The 26,497-nt window shown below is 40.3% G+C and overlaps 2 protein-coding genes across 4 annotated transcripts in view; one reads left to right on the top strand and one right to left on the bottom strand.

Annotated features, from left to right (window-relative positions):
- usp34 (ubiquitin specific peptidase 34) overlaps positions 1-4,720 on the top strand; it is a 65,514-nt gene extending 60,794 nt beyond the window's left edge. For all 3 annotated transcript variants that reach the window (XM_088005731.1, XM_088005730.1, XM_088005725.1), the window contains 6 exons: positions 568-691; positions 767-846; positions 2,116-2,256; positions 2,347-2,487; positions 2,990-3,146; positions 3,218-4,720. In XM_088005731.1, the coding sequence (XP_087861857.1) occupies positions 568-691; positions 767-846; positions 2,116-2,256; positions 2,347-2,487; positions 2,990-3,146; positions 3,218-3,939 (1,365 nt within the window). In that variant the 3' untranslated portion in view covers positions 3,940-4,720. The remainder of the gene's footprint in view (positions 1-567; positions 692-766; positions 847-2,115; positions 2,257-2,346; positions 2,488-2,989; positions 3,147-3,217) is intronic.
- The window catches only part of LOC106913672 (protein dachsous-like), a 64,997-nt gene continuing 42,444 nt past the window's right edge, over positions 3,945-26,497 (bottom strand). Inside the window, exons 25-28 of the mRNA XM_088007554.1 lie at positions 13,836-13,933; positions 13,600-13,755; positions 9,317-9,502; positions 3,945-4,083 (exon numbers count right to left, since the gene is read on the bottom strand). Coding sequence (XP_087863680.1) covers positions 3,945-4,083; positions 9,317-9,502; positions 13,600-13,755; positions 13,836-13,933 — 579 coding nt within the window. The remainder of the gene's footprint in view (positions 4,084-9,316; positions 9,503-13,599; positions 13,756-13,835; positions 13,934-26,497) is intronic.

Here is a 26,497-nt window from a genome sequence, read left to right as displayed (position 1 = left end):
TTAAAATGTCGTCCAGTGGTAAATGTTAGAATTTAAAGTTTGTTCTTTGAGAAGATGCTCTGGTATTATTATGACGATACTTTATATTGGTCTGGAAAAAACAATATTATCATTTATCACAATAAATGATAATATTTATTATTATCATTTATATTTATATTATATTTATAATATAAATATAAAATGTGTTATTGTGACAAGCCTACAACAGTTCTGGGTTTTTATATATATTGTTTATTTACACATTTAATTAACCTTTTAAAAAGAGAAGTTATAGCAGGTTATAGGAGCAAATGCTAATTTCCAGGACAGGCTGATGTAATCGAGTAAGATTTAATTTTAATTAAGGGGGGAAGAAAGTCAAATTAATTGGTGAAAAGCTAGTTTAATGACCAGTTACATACATGTATGATAATTCATTATTATCATACTAGCGCTTTATTTATTGGTTTTTAAATAAAAACCATAATCCACCTGCTGGCCGTCGGGGAACCTCCCCATCCTGCCGCTGGCCCGCTCCGGGTCCCATCTGTTCAGGACGTTGGTGTCGATCTGCGTCTCTTTCAGGGGAAAGACGAGGTTTACGACCGGATGCTGCTGGATTACTTCCTGTCCTACCATCAGTTCATTCACCTCCTGTGTCGCGTCGCCATCAACTGCGAGAAGTTCACCGAGACGCTCGTCAAACTAAGTAATCAGTGACAACAGCAGTGCTGGCAGAAATGCTCCTGAATTTGTCTGAACTCTGGTTCTTTGTCCCCCTCAGGCGTCCTGATCGCGTATGAAGGACTCCCTCTTCATCTCGCTCTCTTCCCCAAACTGTGGACAGAGCTCTGCCAGTCACAGGTACTCTGAGCAGCTCGCACCAGCCGGGTTTCCATATTATCGCTGTAGAAAAGGTTGATAGAGACGGTAAAATTCAAACAAAACCTGTATTGTTTATTTTACATTGGCTGAACAAATTAAAACTATGTTGTTTTTTCATTTGGAAGTAAAATAAGCTTTACGTTTCACCAAGCTTTTGAAAGTATTGGTGTGTATACTTTCAAAAGTGTATATACTTTCAAAGTGTATACTTTCAAAGTATATACTTTGCACGTTATCAGCACGTTATCAAATAAATTAGTGATTCAGTACATTTATGTCTGTGTTAAAAAAAGAAACATTTTAAGACAATTCAGCTCTGATTTTCTGTATCGGATCGGTATCAGTATCTGATGCTAAATGTCAGATAACTGTATCGGATCGGTATCAGTATCAGTATCTGATGCTAAATGTCAGATAACTGTATTGGTATCGAAAGTTAAAAAAGTGGATCAGTGCCATATTTTACTAAACATTTTATTTGAGGAAGGATCTGAAGCAGAAACCTACCAAAGATGAATATAACAATTATAAAATGTGCAAAAAGAACTTCAAAATGACGGTTTAAAAATCTGAATAATCTGTGGAAAAAACTGTTTTAAAAATAGAAACGTTTCAAGTCAATTCAGCCCAGTTTTTTAGTTTCGGATCGGTATCAGCCGATATCAGATATCAGAATAGGTGAAACAGGTGGAGCGGTGCGTCCCTGGTTTTACTCTAAAATAAATATTTGCTAACTGGAGTTGTTTTTAGTTTTTTTTTTTATTATTCCAATTTGTGTTTGTTGTGAAGTTGGTCTTAGGGCTGGACAATAAATCAATAACAATATATATCTCGACAGATATGTGATTATTATCAATACACCTGATAGAATATTCAATATTTAGAATATTCACTCAACTCTGGTCCAGATCTGCAGAGCATTCTGGGAAATGTAGGCAGAGGAAAGACTTTAAGCAAGTTTGGTGGAATCAACTAACTCACTCACTCTTTGGTTACCTAGCAACAACCTGTTGAGTAACATTTGGTTACCTAGCAACAACCTGTTGAGTAACATTTGGTTACCTAGCAACAACCTGTTGAGTAACATTTGGTTACCTAGCAACAACTTGTTTAGTAAAACTGACCATTTTGGCAGCACAATTCAGATATTTAAAACAAAAATTAATCGATAATTATCAATCGACTGATATGAAAAGCTTTTATCGTCCAGACAGTAAAGAATGAATTCATCTTCCTGTTTATTTTCAGTCTGTTTTGGCTAAAACCTGTGTGAAGCTGCTGTGTGAAGACCCGGCCTTCAGCGAATACGTCAAATGCATCCTGATGGACGAGAGGACGTTCCTCAACAACAACGTGGTCTACTCCTTCCTCACCTGCTTCCTGCCCAAGGTGCGGCTCGGCAGCAGGCGTTTCCATGGCGACAGTGGCGGCGCTGCCGGGAGTCTGGCCGTTCTGACGTGATGATCTGTGCGTGTGTAGATCCAGGTGCTGTCCGGGCCCAGCTGCTCCAACCTGATCAGCGTTTTAGTGACCAACCTGCTGACGGAGCAGAGCAACCTGCAGCCGGAGCTGGCGCTGCACCGCGTGGAGCTGAACAAGACCAGCAGCCTGCTGAACGCTGTAGGAACACACACACACACACACACACACACACACACACACACACACACACACACACACACACACACACACACACACACACAGCCGGAGGGAAGATGTGACGTCAGGGTCACTGAACGACCTTGAGATGTCTGGATTCTGACCTCAGTGTTTCACTGGATGGATGATAAAAACAGGAAGAGGAAAGAGAAAAGTGCCTTCTGTTGCTCCCTCCATCCTCGCTCTCCCCATTCCTTCCTCCCTCTCCCCATTCCTTCCTTCCTTCCTTCCTTCCTTCCTTCCTTCCTTCCTTCCTTCCTTCCTTCCTTCCTTCCTTCCTTCCTTCCTTCCTTCTCTTTCTTTTTTCTTTCCTTCCTTTCTTCCTTCTTTCCTTCCTCCCTCCCTTCCTCCCTCCTTTTCTTTCTTTTTTCTTTCCTTTCTCCATTTCTTCCTTCCTTACTTCCTCTTTCCCTTGGGTCTTCTTGTCCTTAAATCCTCCTAATCTTCTTCTGTGGTATTTCAGGATTTGAGGTCATTGGTGTTGCTGCTCTCCATCCAGCCGCCCCCGAGCATCGATGCCGCCCTGTGCCCGGCCCTGCAGGAGCTGCTGGGTCGCTGCCGCCTCTGTCTGCAGCAGCGCAGCTCTCTGGAGCTGGAGGCCAAGGACCTCAAGTCCAAAGGTACAGAACCTTCGTCTCGGCCCGACCCTATTCGGACCGCTTCCGGTCGTTAATCTGTTTCCCGTTTCCAGCCGAGGACGAAGGAGCGACGCCGGTGAAGCGCCGCAGGGTGAGCAGCGACGACGACAGAGCCGCGGACGCAGCCGCGCCGCTCTGCATGGCGACTTCCTCCTCTTCCTCGGCGCTCCCCGTCTGCGGCGACCCGAAGCCCGACCAGCAGGAGGCGCTGACGCCCGCCAGCACCTCCGACACGGAGACGCGCGACTCGTCGTCCCTCATCGATCCCGGCACCGAGCAGGACCCTCCGTCTCCAGAACCGACACCGGCCACTTCCCGGAACATGGACTCCGCTCTGAAGGAGGAGAAGATGGAGGTGTCCTCTTCGTCGTCCTCCTCGTTCTCCTCCTCCTCTTCCTCCTCGCTGCTGCAGGACGCAGGCGACGGGTTTGTCCAGGTGGAGGAGCCCGAGGCGCCGCAGCCGGGCGGCGCCGCCGAAGAGCGGGAAGAGGAGCGGCGAAGAGCCGAGCCGCCGCCGCCGGCTGCCTCCGACGGGGAGGCGAAGGATTCGGCGGCGGCTAACGTTAGCGGTTCCGCTCCGACGCTCCCGGAGGACGCCACCTCGCCATCCGCCATCGGGTTGGTCGGGGACGGGTCCGACGGCGCCGGCACCTCCCAGGTCATCCTGAGCGGCGGTGCCCCGCCGCCCGACATGCTGGACATGCTGCACAGGACGGTGGAGGCCACCATCGCCATAGTTACCAAACTGTCTGTCAAAGCGACGCCATCCTCGTGATGTCATCAACCCGAAGCCACCCGGAGTGCATCGTGCATCGCTTTCTTCTTCTCCTCCTCCTTTTTCTTCTTCTTCTGCTGTTTCGTTGCCTTCTGTCGGATGATAAAATGGACGCCACATGCAGATCGGAACGCGTTGGACAAGCTGCAGCACATTTTCCTCAAAGGGCAAACAACAAAAACAACAACAAAAAAGGTTTAGTTTTTGTGCGAGTTTTATACTGAATCCAATTTGTTTCGGAAAGTGATTTTATTTTAGGTTTGCTGTAACGGGGAAAGGTTTACACGACTTTCGTCTCTGTAATTTAATTTTATTGCATTTTTACTGTGTATAAAAATGGTCGTCCTCTGTGCCAGTTTTGTACTTGATGAATGAGGCAAAAGAAAAGTTGCCTTGACTTTTTTCTGTGGTTTAAATATCCAGAAACTAAGTTTACCTGTAAATTAAGAGAACCACAAGAAACTTGATTCTGTAAAGAATCCATTCTAGTTATTGCCTGAAGGTGTATATGAAAAACTATCAAAGTATATATAGATATCTTTATATATATATATCTATATATCTATATATATATAAATATATGAAAGCGGTGCTTTATTTGACTGTGGTGGAAATAAAGCCCCCATGTTGGACCAGCTGGAGCTTTTATTTTCTTTTACTGAAGTACATTCCACAAGCTGTTTTATTTTGCTTCTTCTGCTGTGTTCTGATCTTCTCTGATTTTATTTTATTAGAGAATAAATTAATAAAAACAGTTTTAATATGAAGAATTATGAGCTGACATTCATCTGGACTTTTGTTTTTTCTGTAAAAATTCAGACTGAACCGTTTGGAGTCGGATCAGAAGGTTGGAGCAGGTAATGGTTCAAAATATTTTTATTACTGCAGCTGCATTTTAACTTCATGTCTGACGGTGTTTTAGGCCCGTTGTAGATGGAAAAACATTTCTGCTAAAAAAATCTAAGCTCAGAAATTGCGAAAGCAAGGAAACTTATGAGCTCAAAAAGTTGAATATTTGTGAGGAAAAGAAAAATCAGAAATTTTGAGATTAATCCCAAATCTCTAAATTTCCAGATTTTGTAGCTCGTCAAAACTTGCAAAAGTTTTTTTTTTGCAAATTTTCAACATTGAACTCAGAAAAATGTCCAGATTTTATCTTAAATTTCTGAGATTAATCTCAAAATCTGAAGTTTGGATATCAGAAATGGTTTTTTTTCTAGAAAAGAATTTGGTTTTAAATTCAGTCTTTTTTTCCTACATTTGTTTAATACATCACTGTACATATCACTTCCTTTGAGCTCATTTCATTGTTTTAATATTTGTGCAGGAACATTTTAATTCCTGCACATTTTGAGAATTCTGCGTAGAAATTCTTTAATTTTTATTTGCTTACAAATGTTGACCAACATCAAACTCATGAATTCTGGCTGTGGCCTAAAATGATCACCATCCAATATCAAGGTAGATAGATATCTTATATTGCTAAAAAAAAAAAAAAAAAAACGGGACCCAAAATGGATTTAACTCGGTCTGAAAGGTTAAAAATGTAAGAAGTTGGTCAGACTTTGCTGTCAGTAGTGAGAAATGTTTGTTTTTAGTCAACAGGTTGTCAAACTTGGGGAAAGAAGATGCAAACAAACTGTTTATGAATAAATCATGAGGCCAACAAACATTTTCTCTTCCAGATCCGTCGTGTTTCAGAGCTTCAGCCCACATGGAGAAACGGCAGCGCTGGGAGTTCAGAGGTCAAACATCAAGTCTGAGCCAAGAACCAGATGAAGACATTTCATTTTTTAATAACTAAATTTTTAAAGGGCTACAACAAATTTTTTTTACCATAAATACTCTAATTTCCTTTTTCAATAAGAAAATAAACATTTTATAGGCTAAAATACAATTAAATAACATTAGTTTAGTCAACACTTGATTATCTGCAATTAAAAAATAAAAACAGCCAACATGAAAAGCTCAATTTAAGTTTCACAAACAGGATTAAAACTGAATGAAAGATGCTTTAACACAATATTAGTCTAATGGTGTGAACATTTTTTCAGCTATTTTTCTCTTGAATTCATTTGGAAAAGTTTTGAAATGAACCTGAACTTGACTGATTAAAGACAGTAAAGCTGCAGCTGTTGATTAACATGCATAAAGGTAATTTTATTCATATAACACATTTTCAGCAAACTCCAAACAGAAATCCTGTCATTAATAAATCCAGGGTGAATCCAAGAGGGCTCTCCTGAGCCCAGCCTTCTTGTTGAGAAAATTTTAACAATTGCATTGAGAGACCAGTTAACCAGTCTTTAAATTAATCTACAAATTAATCCATAATTTGTAGATTTGGAGGATGTGCAAAGAAAGGATCCAATAAAGCAGAACAAGCAGGGAGAGGAGCAGAGAGGAAAAACCAGGACTCATGACTCAGACAGTTCTCAGGAATAATTTATTTGTTCATATTTTATACAACAACAAAAACGCCCAGAGGAGGGACGGCTGAAATATCAGTCGGCTTCTGCAGCAGGAAACATCTGCATCAACATTTTCAAAGGTCAGTGGAGGCATTTACAAGCAAAGAGTCACAACTTGGTTTTAACAAATTTCTTAATTTACAGTTTGACTTCCTCACATCTTTGGAAACAAAATGTTCACAAAACATCTATAAAACGGTTTCCAATGTTACAATTTCTATTCTTTAGCATAACTCTCCTAATCTGATCCTTTATAAAATCCTTTTAAAGCTATAAAAAGTGACTTACTGAACTTATTTACACCATAGAATAATCTGACACAGATCTCAAAACTGAAGCATTTACTGCTTCAGTTTTGAGAAGCAGGAATAAAACTGCTTTATAAAAATAATTACATTTCTTTCTGTCTCCAAACATTTGGTTATGAGTAAATATCCACGTTTTTATCAAAGCTCAGAACTTTTATCTCAAGTTGAACTTCTATAAATATAAAATGTTTTTTTATACTAATACAATCCTGTACCAATCTAAACTTTGATCTATTTTATAATAACTACATGACAGTAATAATTCTCTTTCAAATCAGAGACAAAAACAAAATAAAAAGTTAACCTAAAATAAGAATAAAAACAACTTCCTGAATATCAGGGTAACTGAACATTATCAAACATCCAGCAGGTTCCAACACATCAAGAAAATATAATACTAAGTCACAGAACAGTCAGTATTGGAGCCTTTATAAAAGACTCTCAGACATAAAAAAGTATAATATTCTGATCAATATTTCATTGATTATGGTTCAAAAGTAACTATAAACAGGTTTTAGTCTAGATTTAAAGCCACTCAGTGTTTCGGCTGTTTTTCAGTTTTCTGAAAGTCCAGATTTGTGGTGCATAGAAGCTGAATGCTGGTTCTCCTCATTTGGTTCTGGTTCTGGGATGCAGAGCAGAACCAGAGGACCTGAGAGGTTCTGGTTGGTTGCTATGACAACAGCAGATCTTTAATGTATTGTGGTGCTGAACCGTTCAGTGATTTATAAACTAACATCAGGATTTTCAAGTCTCTGAGCTCCAGGAAGCCAGTGTAGGAACTTTAGAACTGGGTGATGTTCTCTAACTTCCTGGTTTTAGTCAGAACTCCAGCAGCAGCGTCTGGATCGGCTGCAGCTGGAGGATTGATTTTTTAGTCAGACCTGTGAGGAAACTAATGCAGTAATCAATGCGACTAAAGATAAACTCATGGTTGAGTTTCTCTAGATCCCACTGAGACATCAGTCCTCTGATCCTGGAGATGTTCTTCAGGTGATTGAAGGCAGATTTGGTCTCTATTCCCACATGCAGAGTATTAAAATTACAGTTCATGCAAAGATCTGGGATGTTGTTATTTAAATACACAAGTCATAACATACACATTAACTGGTAATTTAAATTGCAGTTTTCTAAGACGGCTATTTATAGACATTGAGTAGATTTTAGGTTCTGTCCCAAACCTGTTTGCTGATAGATGACTGATCCACGTTCATCAGGTTATTACATGAATTATCTGGTGAGTTAGAGATCGGCTCATTATAAAAGCCTGAAATGAAGCCATAACTTGATTTGTTCCTAATTATTAACTTTTCAAGTGACGTCAGGGAGGTTTGTAGAGATAAATGTGATTTAGTTTGATAAAGTTTCTAATAAAACTTTCATTAAGTAGATTTATACAGTCAGTAATTAATAAATGGGATCCAGTTCATGTTGGGAAATCTTCACTCTGAAACAAACTCTGATGTGCTTAGAGAATATTTTAAAGTCACAGAGGTAAAATAAAAATAAAATAGATTATTATTCTGGTGCATAAAGGTAGTACTGTGTCCTTGATCTTCCAGGCTTGGTTTGATGTCCCGTCCTCATCAGGGAGTCGTCTCAGCAAACATGGATTTGTTCCCTGATCTCGAATCTTCATTAAACTGCAACACAAAAAATGATTAGCCTCCCATTTAAATGCTCGCATTGATTAAATATTTCATTTAAACATTTCAAAGATGGCACCTACGTTTGCCATCAATTCTATGGATCTTCTCCGCTGTGTCTCTCTTGCCATCCCGTTCAATTCTATGGACCTTCTCCGCGCTTCGTTTTGTTGCATTTTCCTGAGATGCAACAAAACAGCTCAGTTGAAAACTAGATTATTTTATTTTATTTAGTTGTTTATTTAATAAGAATAATAAATATAGATCAAGAACATCTAATGCTCTCATCACAGTGTTTATAGCCATAGCTAATTCACAACACCTGTTCCTATAACACAGCAGTGTATTAGGGCAGATAGAAAAAAAGGAGAAAATTTTCTAGAAAAAAATAGGGAAAAGTTGAAAATATTCAACATTCCAAACAGAAATTTCCACGTTTTTTATGCAAAATTTCTGAGATTGATCTCAAAATGTTGGGAGCCTGCGTTTATCCTCACCCTATACTATCACAAATCATGACACTTATAGTGACCACTGCTGCTCTCTCAGCAGGTGTATGTAATAACTATGATGCTACATGATTGATGCATTTATGAAAGTTTATGAAAACAAAAATTAAACTTTTGAAACATAATGCAAACTGAGGAAAGCTTAGTGTTGGGCTGCAACTATCAGTTAATTAATTATTATAGCGATTACTCTCATGAATAACTGGAAGAACAAATAAACATCTTCTGCAGATTTTTTGTTGCTCATCCACTTACTCCTTTTTATACAATATTAGAAACCCATTAAAAAGATACATATTTTTACAGTTTTGGTTTTATTACTGGTATTTATGACACTGTATTAGGGTCATTATATATATACATACACACACACTAATGTCTTGAAAAACTGGAAACATTTCAGAGTTTGAAAAGTCTGAAACTCAAAGCTGTCTGAGGCTCACCTGATAACTACAAAACCAATCAGTCCCACTAAAACCAGGCAAACCAAAACTCCCACAACGATGCCTCCAGTCTGGCCTGAGCTGAGGCCTGAAGGATCTTTTCCCGTCTCGACTTGAAACTGAACATCGTTCCCCAACACCTTGGCCAGCTCGGCTCTCACCTCTTCAGACTGGCTCTGCAGTTTCCTGGAAAATCAAACGGACAAGTTAAAACTTTAAAGGATCTATTATACAAAATTCACATCTTCCATGTTTTTATACTCTCAGTTGAGTCTATTTCTTCTACAAACAGCCCAAACACTTTTAGGTCCATTGTTTGCTTCCTTGAACAAGCTATAGGTCTGTGGGCTACAGAAGACATGCTCATTTCTTCTTGTTTGATACATAAAATCATTCTCAGATATTCAGATTTCCCCTGACCAGTTCTGTTTTGAGCTAATTAAGGAATGCACCGTTTTATGGCTACATCATGATTATGCAAATGAGCTGAAATGATTATGCAAAGGTGATGCACTGCCTCAACCTGGTCTTCTTTCATGTATGTCAACATGTGTAAATTCAACAATTTTGACCATAAAAATTTTAAAATTACCAACAAAAATAAAAACTTCTAGAAAATTCAAGTGGATAAATTGATTTTTTGTCATCGTTCGGTTCATTCTGGCCTTTTTGGAGGAAAATAGCGTTTTTTGGACAACCGTTCCTTCTTGTTTTGGATGCTGTGTGGTTGGACTGATTTTGCTGTTTTGTTATGATGCGTAACCATAGCAACGGGGTAGTTTACAGCAGGGAGCAGCTGATTAACATCAGAAAAGCTGAAATAAGACCACAGCTGAAGCCTGAAATCCTGTAGGAGCTGAAAAGGAGGCGATGAAGAGCAGGAGCAAAGAGGAGAGAGAGAAGAAGAGTAGAAGATGCCATCATACACCTGCTTCAACAAACCCACGCTAAGATACAGACACAAAACCATAATGCATTTGTGACAATATCTGGTGATGTTAATCATGCCTCACTTTCTTCAACACTGGCAACGTTTCACCAGTTTGTCAGCTGCTCCACCCAGGTAAACAATATTTTGAATTTGTTTTATGCTAATGTCAAAGTAAATGTTAATATGTCTCCAAACCAAGAACTCCTTTAGGGAAATCTGACCATAATTTAGTTTTTCTCTGCTCTGAATACAAACCCCTGGTGAAGAGACTACTTGTTAGGAAACGGCTGTTCACAGGGAGCAGAAGAGGCCCTCCAGGCTTGTTTTGAAGCCACTGATTGGACTACTCTCTGCCAGCCACATGGAGATGACATCAGTGCCATGACTGAGAGTGTGACTACTACTGTATATAAACTTCTGTGTGGACGGCACCATCCTCACCAGAACAGTGAGATGCTATAACAAACCTGGATCACCAGTGACATAAAGGAACTTTTAAACAAGACTGAGTTATTGAGGAGTGTAGAGAAACAGCTCAAAGTCCAGATTACGGTGAGGAGAAGTACAGGAAGAAGCTGGAGAACAAACTGCAGGGGAACAATGTCGGAGGTGTGTGATCAGATGAATAAGATTACAGGCTTCAAGCAAAAGGAGGACAGAGCAAATGAGCTGAACATCTTCTTCAACAGGTTCAGCTCAGGAACAAGCTCATCATCACTCTCTCCTGTCCCCAGCCATAAAGACATCCCACCTTCCTCTGACCCACAGCTTTCCTGTCAGACCTCAGACATCCGATCTTCCACCTCAGTCATGGACTCTTCTGCTTCCACAAGTTTGTCTTCAACCAAGTCAGGAGATGCTGCTGCTCCCTTTGCCTCCACCTCCCACTTCCCTGTACCCAAACGTCAGGTGGAGAAGCAGCTGGAGAGACTGAACCGGAACAAGGCTGCAGGTCCAGATGGTGTCAGCTCTGGAGTCCTGAAGGCCTGTGCAGAGCAGCTCTGTGGGATTGCAACACCTCTTCGACATTAGCCTGACCGAGAGAAGGGTCCACTGTTCTGGAAGGCATCCTGCCTGGTTCCAGTACCAAAGAACACATCAATCATCAACGGCTATAGACCTGTTGCCCTGACATCCCTCATCATGAATGTCCTGGAGAGACTGATGTTGGCCCACCTGAATAAGCAGACAAGCACATATCAACACCTCCTGCAGTTTGCTTATCGCCATGGAGTTGGAGTTGATGATGCCATCATACACCTGCTTCAGCAAACCCAGAGTCATCTGGACAAAGCAGGCAGCACTGTGAGGATCATGTTCTGTGATTTCTCCAGTGCATTTAACACAATTCAGCCTGATCCTCAACAATGGATCTATAACTACCTGACAAACAGACCAAAGTTTGAGACTGAAGGACTGAGTGTCTAACCAGGTGGTCAGCAACACAGGAGCACCACAGGACTCTGTACTCTCACCCTTTTCACTCTCTATGCTTTAGAAGTGGAGATGGTGGAGGAATATAAACACCTCGGTGTTCGTCTTGACAACAGACTGAACTGGAGACACAACAGTGAAGCGTCTATAAGTGGGACAGAGCAGACTGCACTTAATGAAGATTAGATCCTTCAAGGTTTGCTCCAAGATGCTGCAGATCTTCTATAAGTTTGTTGTTGAGAGCGTTTGTTGTCCCAGCATCAGAGCCAGGGACCTAAAACGGCTCAACAGCCTGATAAAGAAGGCTGGTTCTGTACTGGTTCTGTACTGGTTCTGTACTGGTTCTGTTCTGGTTCTGTTCTGGGACAACTGTGGAATCTCTGGAGATGATCGTGCAAAGAAGGATTCTTCATAAAACCCTCTTCAAACCCTGACCCTCCGCTTCCCGGTACTGTCTTGGTAAGGCAGAGTGTCTTCTGTTACCATCCAGGGGTCGGTGTAAAAATTATGGAGAATAATAAATATCCAGGACTCCACATTGACAGTACACTGGACCGGGTCAAGAACACTGACGCTGCGTACAGGAAGGGCCAAAGTTTCCACTTTCTGAGGCGGCTGAGGTCCTTCAACATCTACTGGACTTTGGTCAGGATGTTCTATGAATCTGTGGCTCATGAAACCATCCTGTATGCTGTGGTGCTGCACCAGCAGGCTGAAGGTGGAGGACACCAACTGATCCTGAAGGCCAGCGACGTCGTTGGAGTGGAGCTGGACTCTGACTGTGGAGTCAGAGAGAAGGATCCTGTCCAAGATGGAGGACATGTTGGACAATGAGTTTCATCCACTTCATGCCTGATACGGGAGCAGCTTCAACCAGGGACTCATTTTACCAAAGAGTCCGACAGGAAATCATGTCTGCCTGTAGCATCAGACTTTACAACGTCCAAGTCTGAGTAACTTCAATCTAATTTTCTCTGCACTCATTTATTGATTATTTACAGATTAACATATTTGCATTTGAATGATCATTTATTAATTTATATTTAGTCATATTGAATTACTTACACAATCCTTATATAAACATTATCTCTTGTGGTTATATTTGTTTTATTAATATTTAGCACCATAGATTAAATAGCTTGTCAACTAATAAGTAATTTCCCTTTGGGGATCAATAAAGAATATTCTATTCTATTCTATTCTATTCAGTCAGAGGCTTCTTCAAATTCACTGTAACACAGACTGCTGCAGGATCCTGCCAACAGCCATCACTGTCTGAAAAATCTGAATTAATGAGTTACAACATTTAATTTCCCTTTAGGATCAATAAAGTATTTTTGAATTTGAACGGAACGGTTGTGTTCGCATTGCAACTTGCGACCGGTTCCACCCGGCCCCATGGAACCACAAGAGCTGTGGTTCCAATCGTGCCGGCCAAGCGGTTCTGCTTAGAACCAGCAGCTGATTGGCCGCTGGTTGTTATGGAGTCAGACATTGATTTTCCGTTGACAGATTGTCTGGAACAGTCCACGGTATTTTTCTTCCGTATTTCTCCTGGCAATACGTAGAAGTCGTTCAGCATTTTGTCTTCTGAGGGTAGCTTGTTGGCGGAATTTAATTAATTGTATGAGGTTGATGAGCGGCAAAATTAAATCCATGTCGTCCATTGTTGTCGTCGTCGTAGTAGTAACTGTTCATATTCTTTATTAAATTGGCAGTTAGCAACCAACCAACTCAAACCACATTGTTTAGTTTTAAAAATAATGACGTCAGGTCTACCTGCACCGCTTCGATGGCGCCTCGGAGTGTAATGCAAACACAACCGTACCGTTCCGTTCCGTGCAGTGCGAAAGCGCCTTTAGATCACATTCACCATGTTTCAAAAATCCCATGTTTGAGTCAAAAATTAAACTCCTACCTTCTGACTTCCTGAGGTTTAACAGCTTTATCGCCATCGAGAGCGACGAAGCTGACCAGAGTCTTGAACGATTCCCTCAGCATTCGGCTTTCTTCTCCATCAGAGCTCGAAACCTGGATTATGTTCACCGTCCAGCCCAGTGCTTTACCTAAAGCCCTGAGAGAAAACAAATCTGTGACATGACAATAGGAATGAAATACATCAGAAAATAAACAGAACTTAATTCATGAACGTACTCCTCTAAATCTGGAATGTTCTGCTCCACAATGTTTGCCGGCTTATTTATAGAGATGATCGTCAAGTCGCTGCTGCTGGCGCTGCCCTGAACCACAACCTGCAACAGGAAAGAAGGATGGAAAGACACGCTGCATGAATCACACAATGTATAACAATGCAAATAAACAGAATACAGACAATTTATGATTTATGTTTTCGCATCCACCTGAATAATGTGTAGTTACGCCACTGGAGTGCACCTTACTATAAGCCGCACCTACATTTTTTAAACTGGAAACATACATATATAAGCCGCTGATAACCCCGCCGCTATAAAGGAAACAGCAGAGGATTACGTTCTTAATAAATCTGCTATTAAGGACGCAGCCCTCCGTTTCAAATGCAGAACTATGAGAGGCCTCCTAGGTCAAAATTTACAAACCCTCCCCTTTCGCACTAGCACCCGGGTTGACCGTTTTTCATTAGCACTTCCAGCTCGGTACCGCCCGGTTCCCTGGAACCCCGAGAGCTGCGGTTCCGGTTTAACTGTTGACTGCTGCAGCAGTTACATTTTCCGTTAAATGTAAAGCTGAGGTAAATGTTTCCCTCAGGCTCATGAGCACATACAGAAAAAGACCCAAGAAGAAAACTGTTCTGCGGTTGCTATGGAGATCGCCGCCTCGGTAGCTTAGCAACGGGTCGATTTACGTGACGTATCCTGCTCAATGCAAAAACGACCAGGGTCATAGCACCAATGGGACCGGGTCGAACCGGGTCGGACCCTGCAGTGTGAAAAGAGCTTTACATATTCTATCAAACTCTCTCACACGTACTGTCAAACTCGCAAATCTCAGTTTCTGATTGGACCCCAGGCAGCGACTCACAGAGGCAATGAATATTTTAAATAACACTGTTAATGCTCCTACAGCATTATCAGAAGTGTCTAAACTTTAATCTCAAACAAGAAGAAGACGGATCAGAGGTTCAGCCAAGAGACTCATGATCACTCTGGATGAACTGCAGGTGGGAGAGTCTGTCCATAGGACAGCAATCAGTCGTACAAATCTGGCCTTTATGGCAGAGTGGCTAGAAGAAGCCATTCCTCAAAGATATCCATAAAAAGTCTGGTTAAAGTTTGCCACCAGCGACACAGCAAGCATGTGGAAGAAGGTGCTCTGGTCAGATGAAACCAAAATCAAGCTTTCTGACCATAATGCAAAATGATAGGTTTGGCGTAAAAGCAACAGAGGACCACCTGAACACACCATCCCCACTGTCAAACATGGTGGTGGCAGCATTATGATTTGGGCCTGCTTTTCTTCAGCAGGGACAGGGAAGATTATTAAAACTGATACAGGACCATTCTGGAAGAACACCTGTTGGAGTCTGCAAAAGACCTGAGACTGGGACAGAGCTTTATCTTCCAACAAGACAATGATCCCAAACATGAAGCAAAATCTACAATGGAAAGGTTCACAAATAAACATATCCATTCTAAGTCAAAGCAATTATAAGTCTTTGACTTAGAAAGGACTGAAAACTGCTGTCCACAAGCGCTCTTCATCCAACCTCACTGAGCTTGAGCTGTTTTGGACGGAAGAATGGGCAAGAATTTCAGTCTCTTAATGAGGAAAACTGACAGACAAACACTGGGGCGACTTGCAGCTCCCAGCAAAAGGTGGCGCTACAAAGCATTAACGCAAGGGGGCCAAATAATATTGACGCCCCACTTTGCAGTTTTTTATTTGTTAAAAAAGTTTAAAATAAATATCCAATAAATTTCGTTCCACCTCACAATTTGTCTCAATAGAATCCACCTGTGTGGAATCAACACAATAATAGATATTATTGTATTGATTCTTCACAAAATAATACAAATTTTAGCGGCAAAAGATTGAAAAGTTCAAGGGGGGGCGAATACTTTCGCAAGGCACTGTATATGTTTTTACAATTAAATGAATCTAATAGGGCTGCACAGTGGTGCAGTTGCTAGAGCTGTTGCCTTGCAGCAAGAAGGTTGTGGGTTCAATTCCCAGCCCAGGTCCTTCTGCATGGAGTTTGCATGTTCTGGGTTTTCTCCAGGTACTCCAGTTTACTCCCACAGTCAAAAACATGACTGTCAGGTTAATTGGCCTCTCCAAATTGTTCCTAGGTGTATGTGCATGGTTGTTTGTCCTGTTGGTCTGTGACAGACTGGCAACCTGGCCAGGGTGAATCCACCTCTCACCTGGAACATTAACTGGAGAGCCACCAGCACCTCCCAACCCCATTAAGGGACAAGGGTGGAAAGAAAATGGATGGAACAAGTCTAATAATAGAATTATCCTATTGTCTAACTTTATATATATAGTTGTACCAATGTTTATATATAAACATTGGTACGACTGCCTCTTGAATGGTTACGGGTCTTTTATTATTATTTCTATTACTGATTGCTCTTTTATGTGATTTGGACTCTGAGTCTGCAGTTAATTAACTAATTAAGTCAGTCAGTATAAAACTTAATGGATCAGTAGCCTTCACCAAACCACCAACATTCAGTTTCAGGCTCTTACCTTTACTGTGGTTGTATCAGAAAGTCCTTCAGGATCTGTGGCCTTCACCTCCACTGAGACGGTTTTTCCACCCAGATCTGCTACTGACACCACATACAGCAGACCTGAAGCCGGTTCCACGTCAAAGGAGGAGTTTCCTCCTGGAAGACTGTAGACCAGATGACTGTTGTCTCCGACATCAGGGTCTGAGGCCTGAGGGTGGGCAGGAAGAAAGAAAAGTCCTTAATGGTGCTGCAGATTATGTGTTCAGATGAGGCTTTGTTTTTTGAAAATAACAACCTTTAAGCAGGCATTAAACAAACCCAGACTTCTGTATTAAAACCTCTTCTCCTTTGCCATCCTTGTCCAATGTTTGTCCCATATTAGTAACTGGCTCTCCAGTAACTTTTTGGTTTTAAACACCAGTAAGACAGAGACTCTGATTATTGCTCCCAACCACTTTGTGTCAAAAAATCAGCCAGACAATCACCTCTTTCTGCCCACTAGCAAAATCAAAGTAAAAAAAAAAATGTAGGTTTCATATTTGACTTATTATCAGGCTTTGAGTCACTTTGAGTCTTAAGTTAGTAATACTGGTCCATGTATTTTCAGGCAGTTCATTTTTTCGTTTGAAATGAAAACTGAGAAAACGAAAATAGACTCGTTTTTCATTTATCAAACCCAAATCAGAAATTGGATACCGTTTCCCAGTCTTGTTTCTTTAATCTAAGAAACATTCCTACAATGAGACATGTGCTCTCCAGAGTTGACCTAAGAAAATTATCCATGCTTTTGTGTCATCGTGTCTGGACGACTGTAACGTCTTTTTATCTTCCATTTCATGTTTGCAATCGATACACAACACTGTAATTTACCTACTGCCTCTGAGGAAGATAATTAAGTCTTAATGTGATGGATTGAAATTTGGTTATTTCAGAGGCTGACTTGATTTGGCTGAAGCAGTGGTCAAATTCAACCAGCAGGGGGAGTCTAGCGCTTACGCTAGCTATAGTGAAGAGCACTGGAACCTCCTTAGATAATAATAATCGCTGGAGCAGAAGCACTGTGTCCAGCTCTTTTATTAAAATTCTCCCCTTCTTCAGGTATGAGTATATATATCCGCCTGTCGATATATATATATCGACAGGCGGATTGGCGCAGCGTCTGCTGTAAAGCGGGCGCTGTACTGGTCCGTCGTGGTGAAGAGAGAGCTGAGTGAAAAAGCGAAGCTCTCGATTTACCGGTCGATCTACGTTCCCACTCTCATCTATGGTCATGAGCTTTGGGTCATGACCAAAAAACGAGGTCCCGGATACAAGCGGCTGAAATGGGTTTCCTCCGCAGGGTGGCTGGGCTCTCCCTTAGAGATGGGGTGAGGAGCTCGGCCATCCGGGAGGGACTCAGAGTAGAGCCGCTGCTCCTCCACGTCGAGAGGAGCCAGTTGAGGAGGCTCGGGCATCTGGTCAGAATGCCTCCTGGACGCCTCCCTGGTGAGGTGTTTCGGAGGCCCCAGGGAAGACCCAGGACACGCTGGAGGGACTATGTCTCTTGGCTGGCCTGGGAACACCTTGGGGTTCCCCCAGAGGAGCTGGAAGACGTGGCTGGGGAGAGGGAAGTCTGGGCCTCCCTTCTGAAGCTGCTGCTCCCGCGACCCGACCCCGGATAAGCGGAAGAAAATGGATGGATGGATGGATGTATATATTTATATATATACACACCTGTAGATTGTACATTTGTTTCTTAACTTTCAGAAAGATTGTGAGTTTCTTTTGGAAGCTCTAAATGTTAAATTTCGTTGTTAACTCTGTTAGCTCCACTGTTAGCACCGTTGCTAACATAGTGCTGTGTCAACGTTGATATCGTTGTGTATGTTTGTAAGTTAACCAGATAATAATAGCTGGAGCAGAAGCACCATGTCCGGCTCTTTTATTAAAATTCTCCCCTTCTTCAGGGCTTTTACATTAACAGCTGTGATAACTGAGAAGGAGCCGAGTGGAGCCATCTCCAGGTTGAGGGCACACAAGTCTCTGGACTCAGACAGCTGAGCTGTTTCCTTGCCTTATAAAGGCCTGTAATGCTGCCCTCAGACTCAGAGATGCCACCAACCTGAAATGAAGCTGCTGTCTCTACAGTGATCCTCCGGCCAGAAGGAGGCGCTGCGTCTCGTAAGGTAGATGATATTTTGATATATGTTGGCGGAAGCCAAGATGGCGCCTGTGTTTGAGGCTTGCTGTCTGACGCTCCTCCTGTTTTGCTGTTGTCTGCTGTCCCCTTTTAATTTTATTACAAGTGTAAACTCTCTGATTGTGTATGATCGCCAAACATTGCTGGACATTGGAGCCTCGACTGGAAATATGTTATCGAGGAACCGTACTACAGACAAAACCTCGACACTGCTGTTGGGCATTCAGGCTCACTTGTTTCGTTTCTGGACTCTACATTTCTGGTTTATTTCTCTCTCTCTCCATATATCCTAAATAATTCACATGTACATAGTGGTATGCACTTTTGTTTTGTTTTTCTTCTGTACCATTCTTAGTTGGTTTATATCTTATTCATGTAAATAAGAAAAACATGATGCAAATGATCAGAGGATATTTCTATTCTTTAAGTTGTAACTCTGTATTGACTGAACAAATAAAGAATGAATAAAAATAAATATAAACGATCGTTTCCTTCACATTCCTAAAAATGTGACTGCAGATTGTTCACATATTAACCACTTTAATGGTGGTAGGGTTTCAGGTCAAAGTATGCAGCCAGGTGTTTATGGCCTTTACAGTAACCGTTTCTGCAATCTCACATCACTGTGGAGATAAACAAGTTCAGAAGCACATTTCCCAACCAGCCGACAGGAGGAGTTTACCTTCACTTGGATGACTGGGATTTTGTACGAGGCGATGCTGAACACAGAGGCTTCATAATCGTCCAAGGAGAACGCTGGAGGCTCGTTTACATCCTCCACCTGAATTCTGACCTGAGAGACAAAAAAGTCCATTTGGTTTGTATGAAAGCAACAATAAAGAGAGTTTGTGATGACAGCTGTGTGATGTTGTTGTTACCATGGCTACTGCTGAGGTAGGAGGCGTCCATGTGGTCACAGCCTCCACATCCAGGAAGTACCACTCCTGCTCCTCCTTGTCCAGCTCTTTTGTGGAAACGATGGAGCCATCGCTGTCGATGGAGAACAGGTCTTTGTGTGTTCTCAGTTCGTAGGAAACGTTGTACAGGTTTCTTCCTGCGGAGGCCTGGACCTGCCCCACGAAGGCCCCCGAATTCTGGTTCTCTTTCAGGCTGAAGTTGTAGGAGGAGCTCTGGAACGCCAGACTGGCATTCATGATGTTCACCACAACACGAGCTGCAGGATGGAACCACAGATATCATTATTCTGTCTTATAATAGACATGTTGCATGTTGTTGTTTATATGAAAAAATTTCACGGATGACTACAACATTAGAGGATAAAAAGATGATTCTTTTACTTGCCATTTAGAGCAAAAATCTCAAGATTCTGCAACAGTTTTGAAAAATCCTGAGTTCAGTGGTGAAACCAAATTATGCAACACATCATAATCTGTGACCACAGCGTGCGACTGCATATATTTCTCTGTCTTGAACTTTGACATTATTATTATTAGACCTGTACAGTAAGGTTATTATAATAGCCATCATAAGTTGTGACCTGCTACATGAGGGTCACATATTTTAGCAAATGAGAGTCGACTGTAATGAAGAGGTGGCAAAGATATTAAAACCGTTTTGAACCTCTTCCCCTGTGCAGTAAATCACTTTGAATCATTTATTACTGATTTACAAATGGCTACAGCAGGTTTACATATTTAGACAACAAACAGTAAATGACATGATCTGTAAAACAGTGTTTGGCATCAAAAACAAAAAAATACATAATATTTTCTCCATTAATGTGAAGGAAATAAGAAGTCATGAAGATTACAATCTTGGATGTTCTTGATGTCTGCAGCCTAAGAACCTTTGTAATCACAGCATTAATGCATAAATACATAAGAAAAACAGAGCGATACTCTGACCTGTGGCGTTGAGCGGAGGTTTGCCATGATCTGTGGCCTTGGCTGTCAGAACCAGTGTGAAGTCTTCTGTTACATCAGCAAGGTCATAGGTCAGCGTCACTTCTCCTGTTTCACTGTCTAAGGCCAAATATGGCGAATCTCCTTCAGAGAAACTGAAACCAGAAATAAAGATTTCAGTGCAGGAATATTTTTAATGAGTTGGTGTGTTTGATTGAAATACAAAGTTATTCACAACTTTAGTTTTTCCCTATTTTCACTAACACAAAGTATTACATAGCTGTGAGTACCTTTAAATCTCTTTTACCTGTTTAGAGTTGGATTTGAAATGTAATCAATTACGGATTTAATGATGGCTCTTGAATTAATGTAATGTTTTGATTGTTGATTCTATGTTGCATGACTTTGTGTTTGTTATGATGTAAAGCACTTTGAAATGCCTTGCTGATGAAATGTGCTATTCAAATAACATTCAACTGATCTGATTGATTGAGCCATTGAATGGATGGCAAACAACACATGGTTTTCACATTTTTTACATTCAAACCTATGAAAATGCAAAATGCATTTTGTATTTATTAAGGAGACACGTTGGAGAACCACCTTTTGGAGTAGACAAGTCTTTTGTTTCTACCAACTTTAACACATTGAAGTTTTTACCCAATCTTCTTTGCAAAATGTCTCCTGCACCATCAGATTGGAGAGTTTTTGTAACATCTATTTTCAGCCTTGCCAAAGATTCTCAATTTGATTTTACAAAGCATGCCTCCATTTTTTTCTAATTTTTTTCCTTTGCGAAAAACAAAAAAGATCCTGTTATGTCAACTTCATCCTATTTTGTGTTCGTCTGTGACTATAAATCTCTGTAAACTGCAGTTTGTGGTTGTATTGTGAGTTCTGAGCGAACCTGTAGGTGATGAGCGAGTTGTTCCCGGTGTCTTTGTCGGTGGCTCTCAGCGTCAGCACCAGCTGCCTCTTCTCCACGGTGCTGGTTTCATAGCTGCTGGAGCTGAACTCGGGTTTGTTGTTGTCGTCTGTGATGCTCACTCTGATGGTGGTGATATTCTAGAGCACAAGGTTTGACTTAATAGAGTGTTTTGCAAACAATAGTACTGAATAGCTGCTTTAAAAGAGACATATTGTGCAAAATTCACATTTTTCATGTTTTTGAACTTCCATTTAGGTCTCAGCTGCTTCTAGAAACAGCCCAAAAACATCCATCAGTTCTTTGGCAATAGGTTAATGGTTTTTGCTTCTGGAAAATGAAACAACTCCTTGATTGTTAATGTCAAAAGTATCACTGGTGTAAACAAAGTGACCATTGGAGAATCCGTCCTGTGCAGGAAGAAACGTTTGTTAAATAAATAAAAAACAGTTTCTAAGATGCATCTGTCACACAGTGAATGTTTTTGTAAAATGGTTTTTTGACTTTAGGTTGCAAATATAATATGGTAAAAATGTATATATTGTAACATTTGTAGGTTCTATTAAAGAAAATGTATTCATTCTCTTTTGCAGAAACATTTGGTGATTTTCAAAGAAGTTGAAATTGTTTTTGTTAGTAAAAAAAAGTCCTAATAATTATATAATAACATGTTTAGGAATCAGGTGATTTGTTTAGTGAACAAAGAGGAAATTAAGTGCATGATTTCTGTTCCTGGTGTAAAAAACATGCAAAAGTATCCATGAGTTAAAACAGAAACTTTTTATCTGCTCTAGTTTCCAACATGAGTCTGTGGAGCAGCTTAACAACTACAAAGAGCTTCTCTGGTGGGAAGAACGTCCATCTGTTAGCTGTGAGACTTGGATTGTTTGAATACAGTCAAATTATCCAGGGTAGAAAAAACCCTGGCAGAACTGGACACTGGCTTATTTCTTTATCTGGATTTATCTTTGATTATTCCGGAAACATAAAATAAACAATCAAGGAGCATTTTTACCCAATATCAACCAAATAAACTTATTACTTTGGTTTTTTGAACCAAACATTTGGTTAAAACAAAAACGACACAAATATTAATGTAAATTTACTCATCATTTGTAAATTTTGCAAGTATTTGCCGTTTTCACCAGTAATCAATTATTTTCTGCAAATCCAACCAATCACCTTGACATTTTCTCTATTTCCTTCTTTTCTGACCAATCCCTGCAACTCAGCTGAATTTTGACCAATCCTCCATTGAGGATTCGATACCATTGACCACGACATCCTTTTATTTCGATTGAAGCTCTGTGTTGGTCTTAAAGGTACAGTCTTAGATACTGCATGGAGATCGGGGGCAGTTCCCCTGGATTGGCAGACTGGGATGGTGGTGGCCTGTTCAAACAGGGGGACTGGAGGATTTGCTCCAATTACAGAGGAGTCACACTCTTAAGCCTCCCTGGAAGATCTATTCAGTTTTCATCTTCTGATTAGAAATGCAAAATACCAGTTATGATGGTAGTAAAGCCCACCTGGTCCAAATCAATGACGGTGTTAGTGAAGGAGTTTTTCAGAAGGGAGACATTGTAACTCGACTGATCAAACTCTGGAGCGTTGTCGTTCACATCTTCCACCGTGACGGAGACGACGGCATCGGCGGTCTTCAGAGGGTCGTCTGTCTGGGCCGCCTGCAGACACACAATCATATTTCATACAGGCTGAGCTCAATGCTACAGTGAATTCATGTCATGGTTTTATTAACTAGTGATATGTTTTTATTCTATATATACAGTTGAAAGCATAAGTGTACAAACACACTGCAAAAATACAAAATCTTAAGTTTTTTTGTTCTAGTTTCTAGTGCAAATATCTTAGTTTACTTGAAATTCCATAAAACTGTAAGTAACTTTTCAGCAAGATATGAGTTTGATTTAAGTCCATATAATTTCTTAGTATTGATGAAAAAGTACTAGTTCCTCATAGGTAAGGACCATATCATATTCATAATAGTGGTAAAAACTTGCTTTAAAACTTTAGGAAAGATTTATAACAAACTTTGGTTACTGTTGGTAAAGCAACTGCAGGTGAAGCTGCAGTTGCAGCAACGTGACTGTCAGTCATGACTTCACTGGAAATGTCTGTGACCGATGGAAGAAATGAAAGTGAACAAAGTTCCAGATCATTAGGAAGCTTCTACAAGCTTTTACTTTTGCAGGGGTTTTTTATGTGACATATTTTTGTGTTGAGCATTTTTGAAAGAAAGATTTCCTTATTTTAGTTTTGCACATAATATTTGTGCTCTAAAAAATGCATGAGGGAGAAACACTTAACATCTTATAAAACTAATGTTCTGTAAAAGCACAGCAGTTCAGTTTGTGTATATCAGTATTTCCTACACTTGGTAGCTGATTTCAGACTGGTTTTTAGCCAAATTAGTTTATATTTCTATTTATCTATTTTGTATGTTATTTGACCCATGAAACATATTTTGTATTTATTTATATATAATCATAGTGACTGTTTACAAAGGAAAGTAAAAGAAAAAAAATTCTCCCACCCCAAAGAAAAACAAAAGCAGAATAAATGGACTATCAGAAAACTTGACCCAGTTCCACCAGGTCTGTCAGGAGAAATGGACCAGAACTCCAGCCAACTATTGCGAGAAGCTTGAAGTTCATAGAGTTCAAATGCAACAGAAAAGTATGTAAACTTCTGATCTTAAAGACATTAATACATAAACCTGACATATTTTTCATTATTGTGGCATTTAGAAAATAGAAATAATTTTGGTGATTCTAACTGAGCTAAAACAAGAGAAGTTCGCTCTGATTAAACTTTATAAAGTTTATTTGTGTCTTTTTCTTTGGTGTATGTAAACTTCCTCTGTGCTCTCATAATATCGTTAATGATGTTCGAGTTTTCTTCATTTTCTACCAGGGAATAAATGATAATACCTTGATGTTGACAGAGATTTCACTGCTGTCCATTTCCTCCCTGTCAAACGACGTCACCACAGTCAGAACTCCGGTGTCGGCGTCGATGTTGAAGTTTGCTTGGTAATCGGCAGGAGAGACTGAACAGACATACATATTTTAGATTTATATGATTGATTAATGTGCTCCTGTTCTATGGTAAACATGTCTGAACTGACAGTTTTACCACAGCAGGTTTTCTGTACCTGAAGTGATGCTGTATGTTATCGTCATGTTGATCCCAGTGTCTCCATCTTGGGCCTTTATTGGTTCTGGTCGTATTTCACTGAGATCCCCGTCCTGAAACACAGTCAGTCTGTTCTTCACAACAATTCTGTCAGTTTGAAATACATTTCTGCTTTACATCCAAACAATGAGGTAAAACTCACATAACCACTAAATGAGCCTCACCTGGTTCTCTGGAACAACAGCCTGGTAGAGACTGTGGCTGAAAAAGGGATTTAAGTTGTCAAAGTCGTCTACAACGATCTCAACCGAGGTTGTGTCGTTGTTTCCGCCGCTGTCCTGCAACAGGAACAACAAAGAAATGGTATATTCATTATAAGAGTTAAATAAATCAGAATTTATAAATATAGTTTTTTTCTGTGTTTTCTTACCGTGGCAGTGACAATAAAATTGTACTTTGGTACAACGTTGTAGTTCAGAGCTTTCATTAACGTAAACGCCCCGGAGTTTGATAAGGAAAAGTCTGATGTTACTGGAGTCTAGAAGGAGAACAATGGCATCAACAGCCAGTGATATACAGAACATTTGTAGAAAACCAAAATGTTTTTCAGGTCCGTAGAGCTAGAAAATATTAGAGAAAACACTAATCACTGTAAAGCGTGGTGGAGCAAGAAGTTGGTGTCAAATGTTTGTGCAGCAAAATGTTTTGTTTGTGCCTTTATATTTTTTAATATTTTAATAAAACATTTCCAGAGGTCTTTTAACCCTGAAATTAACAAAAATCAAACTTTTGCTTTTGTGCAGCTAAGATTAATGTAGCGCTGTTGATTGACATCAAATTTATTTGATTTTGTAAATTATGAAGGGACTCGTTGACCTTTGACCTCTGAAAGAATTTATTAATATGTAGGTTTGAGCATCAACAATTATGCAAAAATGTTGTTGCACAAACCTGCACAAATGTAGCACCATAACTATTTATGTGGCCCTATGGACTGTGGAGGGCCGGATTTGAAAGGATGTGTTGTAAGGTTTTGTTTTTTCTGTGAATTAATTTAGGTTTCTGTGTTCAGTTGAGTCTCTGTGTTGTCCTGTCTACCCCTTGATTGTCCCCAGCTGCCCCTCATGTCCCCTGATAACCTTCCTTGTGTATTTAATCTTGCCTGTGTCTGTGTTTCCTGGTCGGGTTCTTGTCTATTGTCATTACGTCCAGAGGCGCAACTGCACATTATTCAGATAGATGCGAAAACATAAATCGGTGCCCCCCCTTCCCCCCCGAAGGAAGGAACGTCAGCGTAGAAAACATACGCTCGCTTTGAACATATTAATGAAAGTGTAAAGGTCAAAAGGTCAACCAGGCCCCCCACTTTTATGAAATCAAACAAAATTGATGTCAAACGTTTGTGCAGCAAAAATTTTCGTTTGTGCCACTATCATTTTAAAGATATAAAGAAAGTTGGATTTCATAAAAGTTGGACAAATTGATTTTTTTCTCATCATTGTTAGCATCTATTTTACTTCTCATGTGCTTAACCTGCTGCAGCGTCGCTACTTATATGCATAAAACATACTTTATGATATTGGTATTGTTATTTAACAATATTGATTTCAAAGTTCTTACATAGGAATATGTGAAAAGGTTGAATTCAGGTGTGATGTCTGCATCCACAGCTCTCACTCGCAGAACCTCAGTGTCGACGGCTTGATTCTGAAAAACAAGACAACAGAACAATTGAGAGAGAAAATGAGGTAAATGGCTGCTTCCTCATTTATTTGAGAAAACAATGAAGAGTAAAGGCATAAAGTTTAAGATTTATTTTGATCATACTGAATAATTCATCACCATCAATTTTATTTCTGCCAATCACCTGATTCTTAGATGTATGAAAGGTTTACAGTTCCTTTGACTTACCTCTGAAATAGTTTGAGAATAAAACTTCTTATCAAATACTGGACCGTTGTCGTTGACATCAGTGATTATCAGCCTGCGGAAGTTTTTGGACTGTAAAAATAAAAACGGAA

The sequence above is a fragment of the Poecilia mexicana genome, unplaced genomic scaffold (genome assembly GCF_051168715.1).
Source record: "Poecilia mexicana isolate PSO_F unplaced genomic scaffold, ASM5116871v1 scaffold_1, whole genome shotgun sequence".
NCBI classification, from domain to species: domain Eukaryota; kingdom Metazoa; phylum Chordata; class Actinopteri; order Cyprinodontiformes; family Poeciliidae; genus Poecilia; species Poecilia mexicana.
The sequence above is the reverse complement of the archived record's forward strand: the minus strand, read 5'-3'. Positions and strand labels throughout refer to the sequence as shown.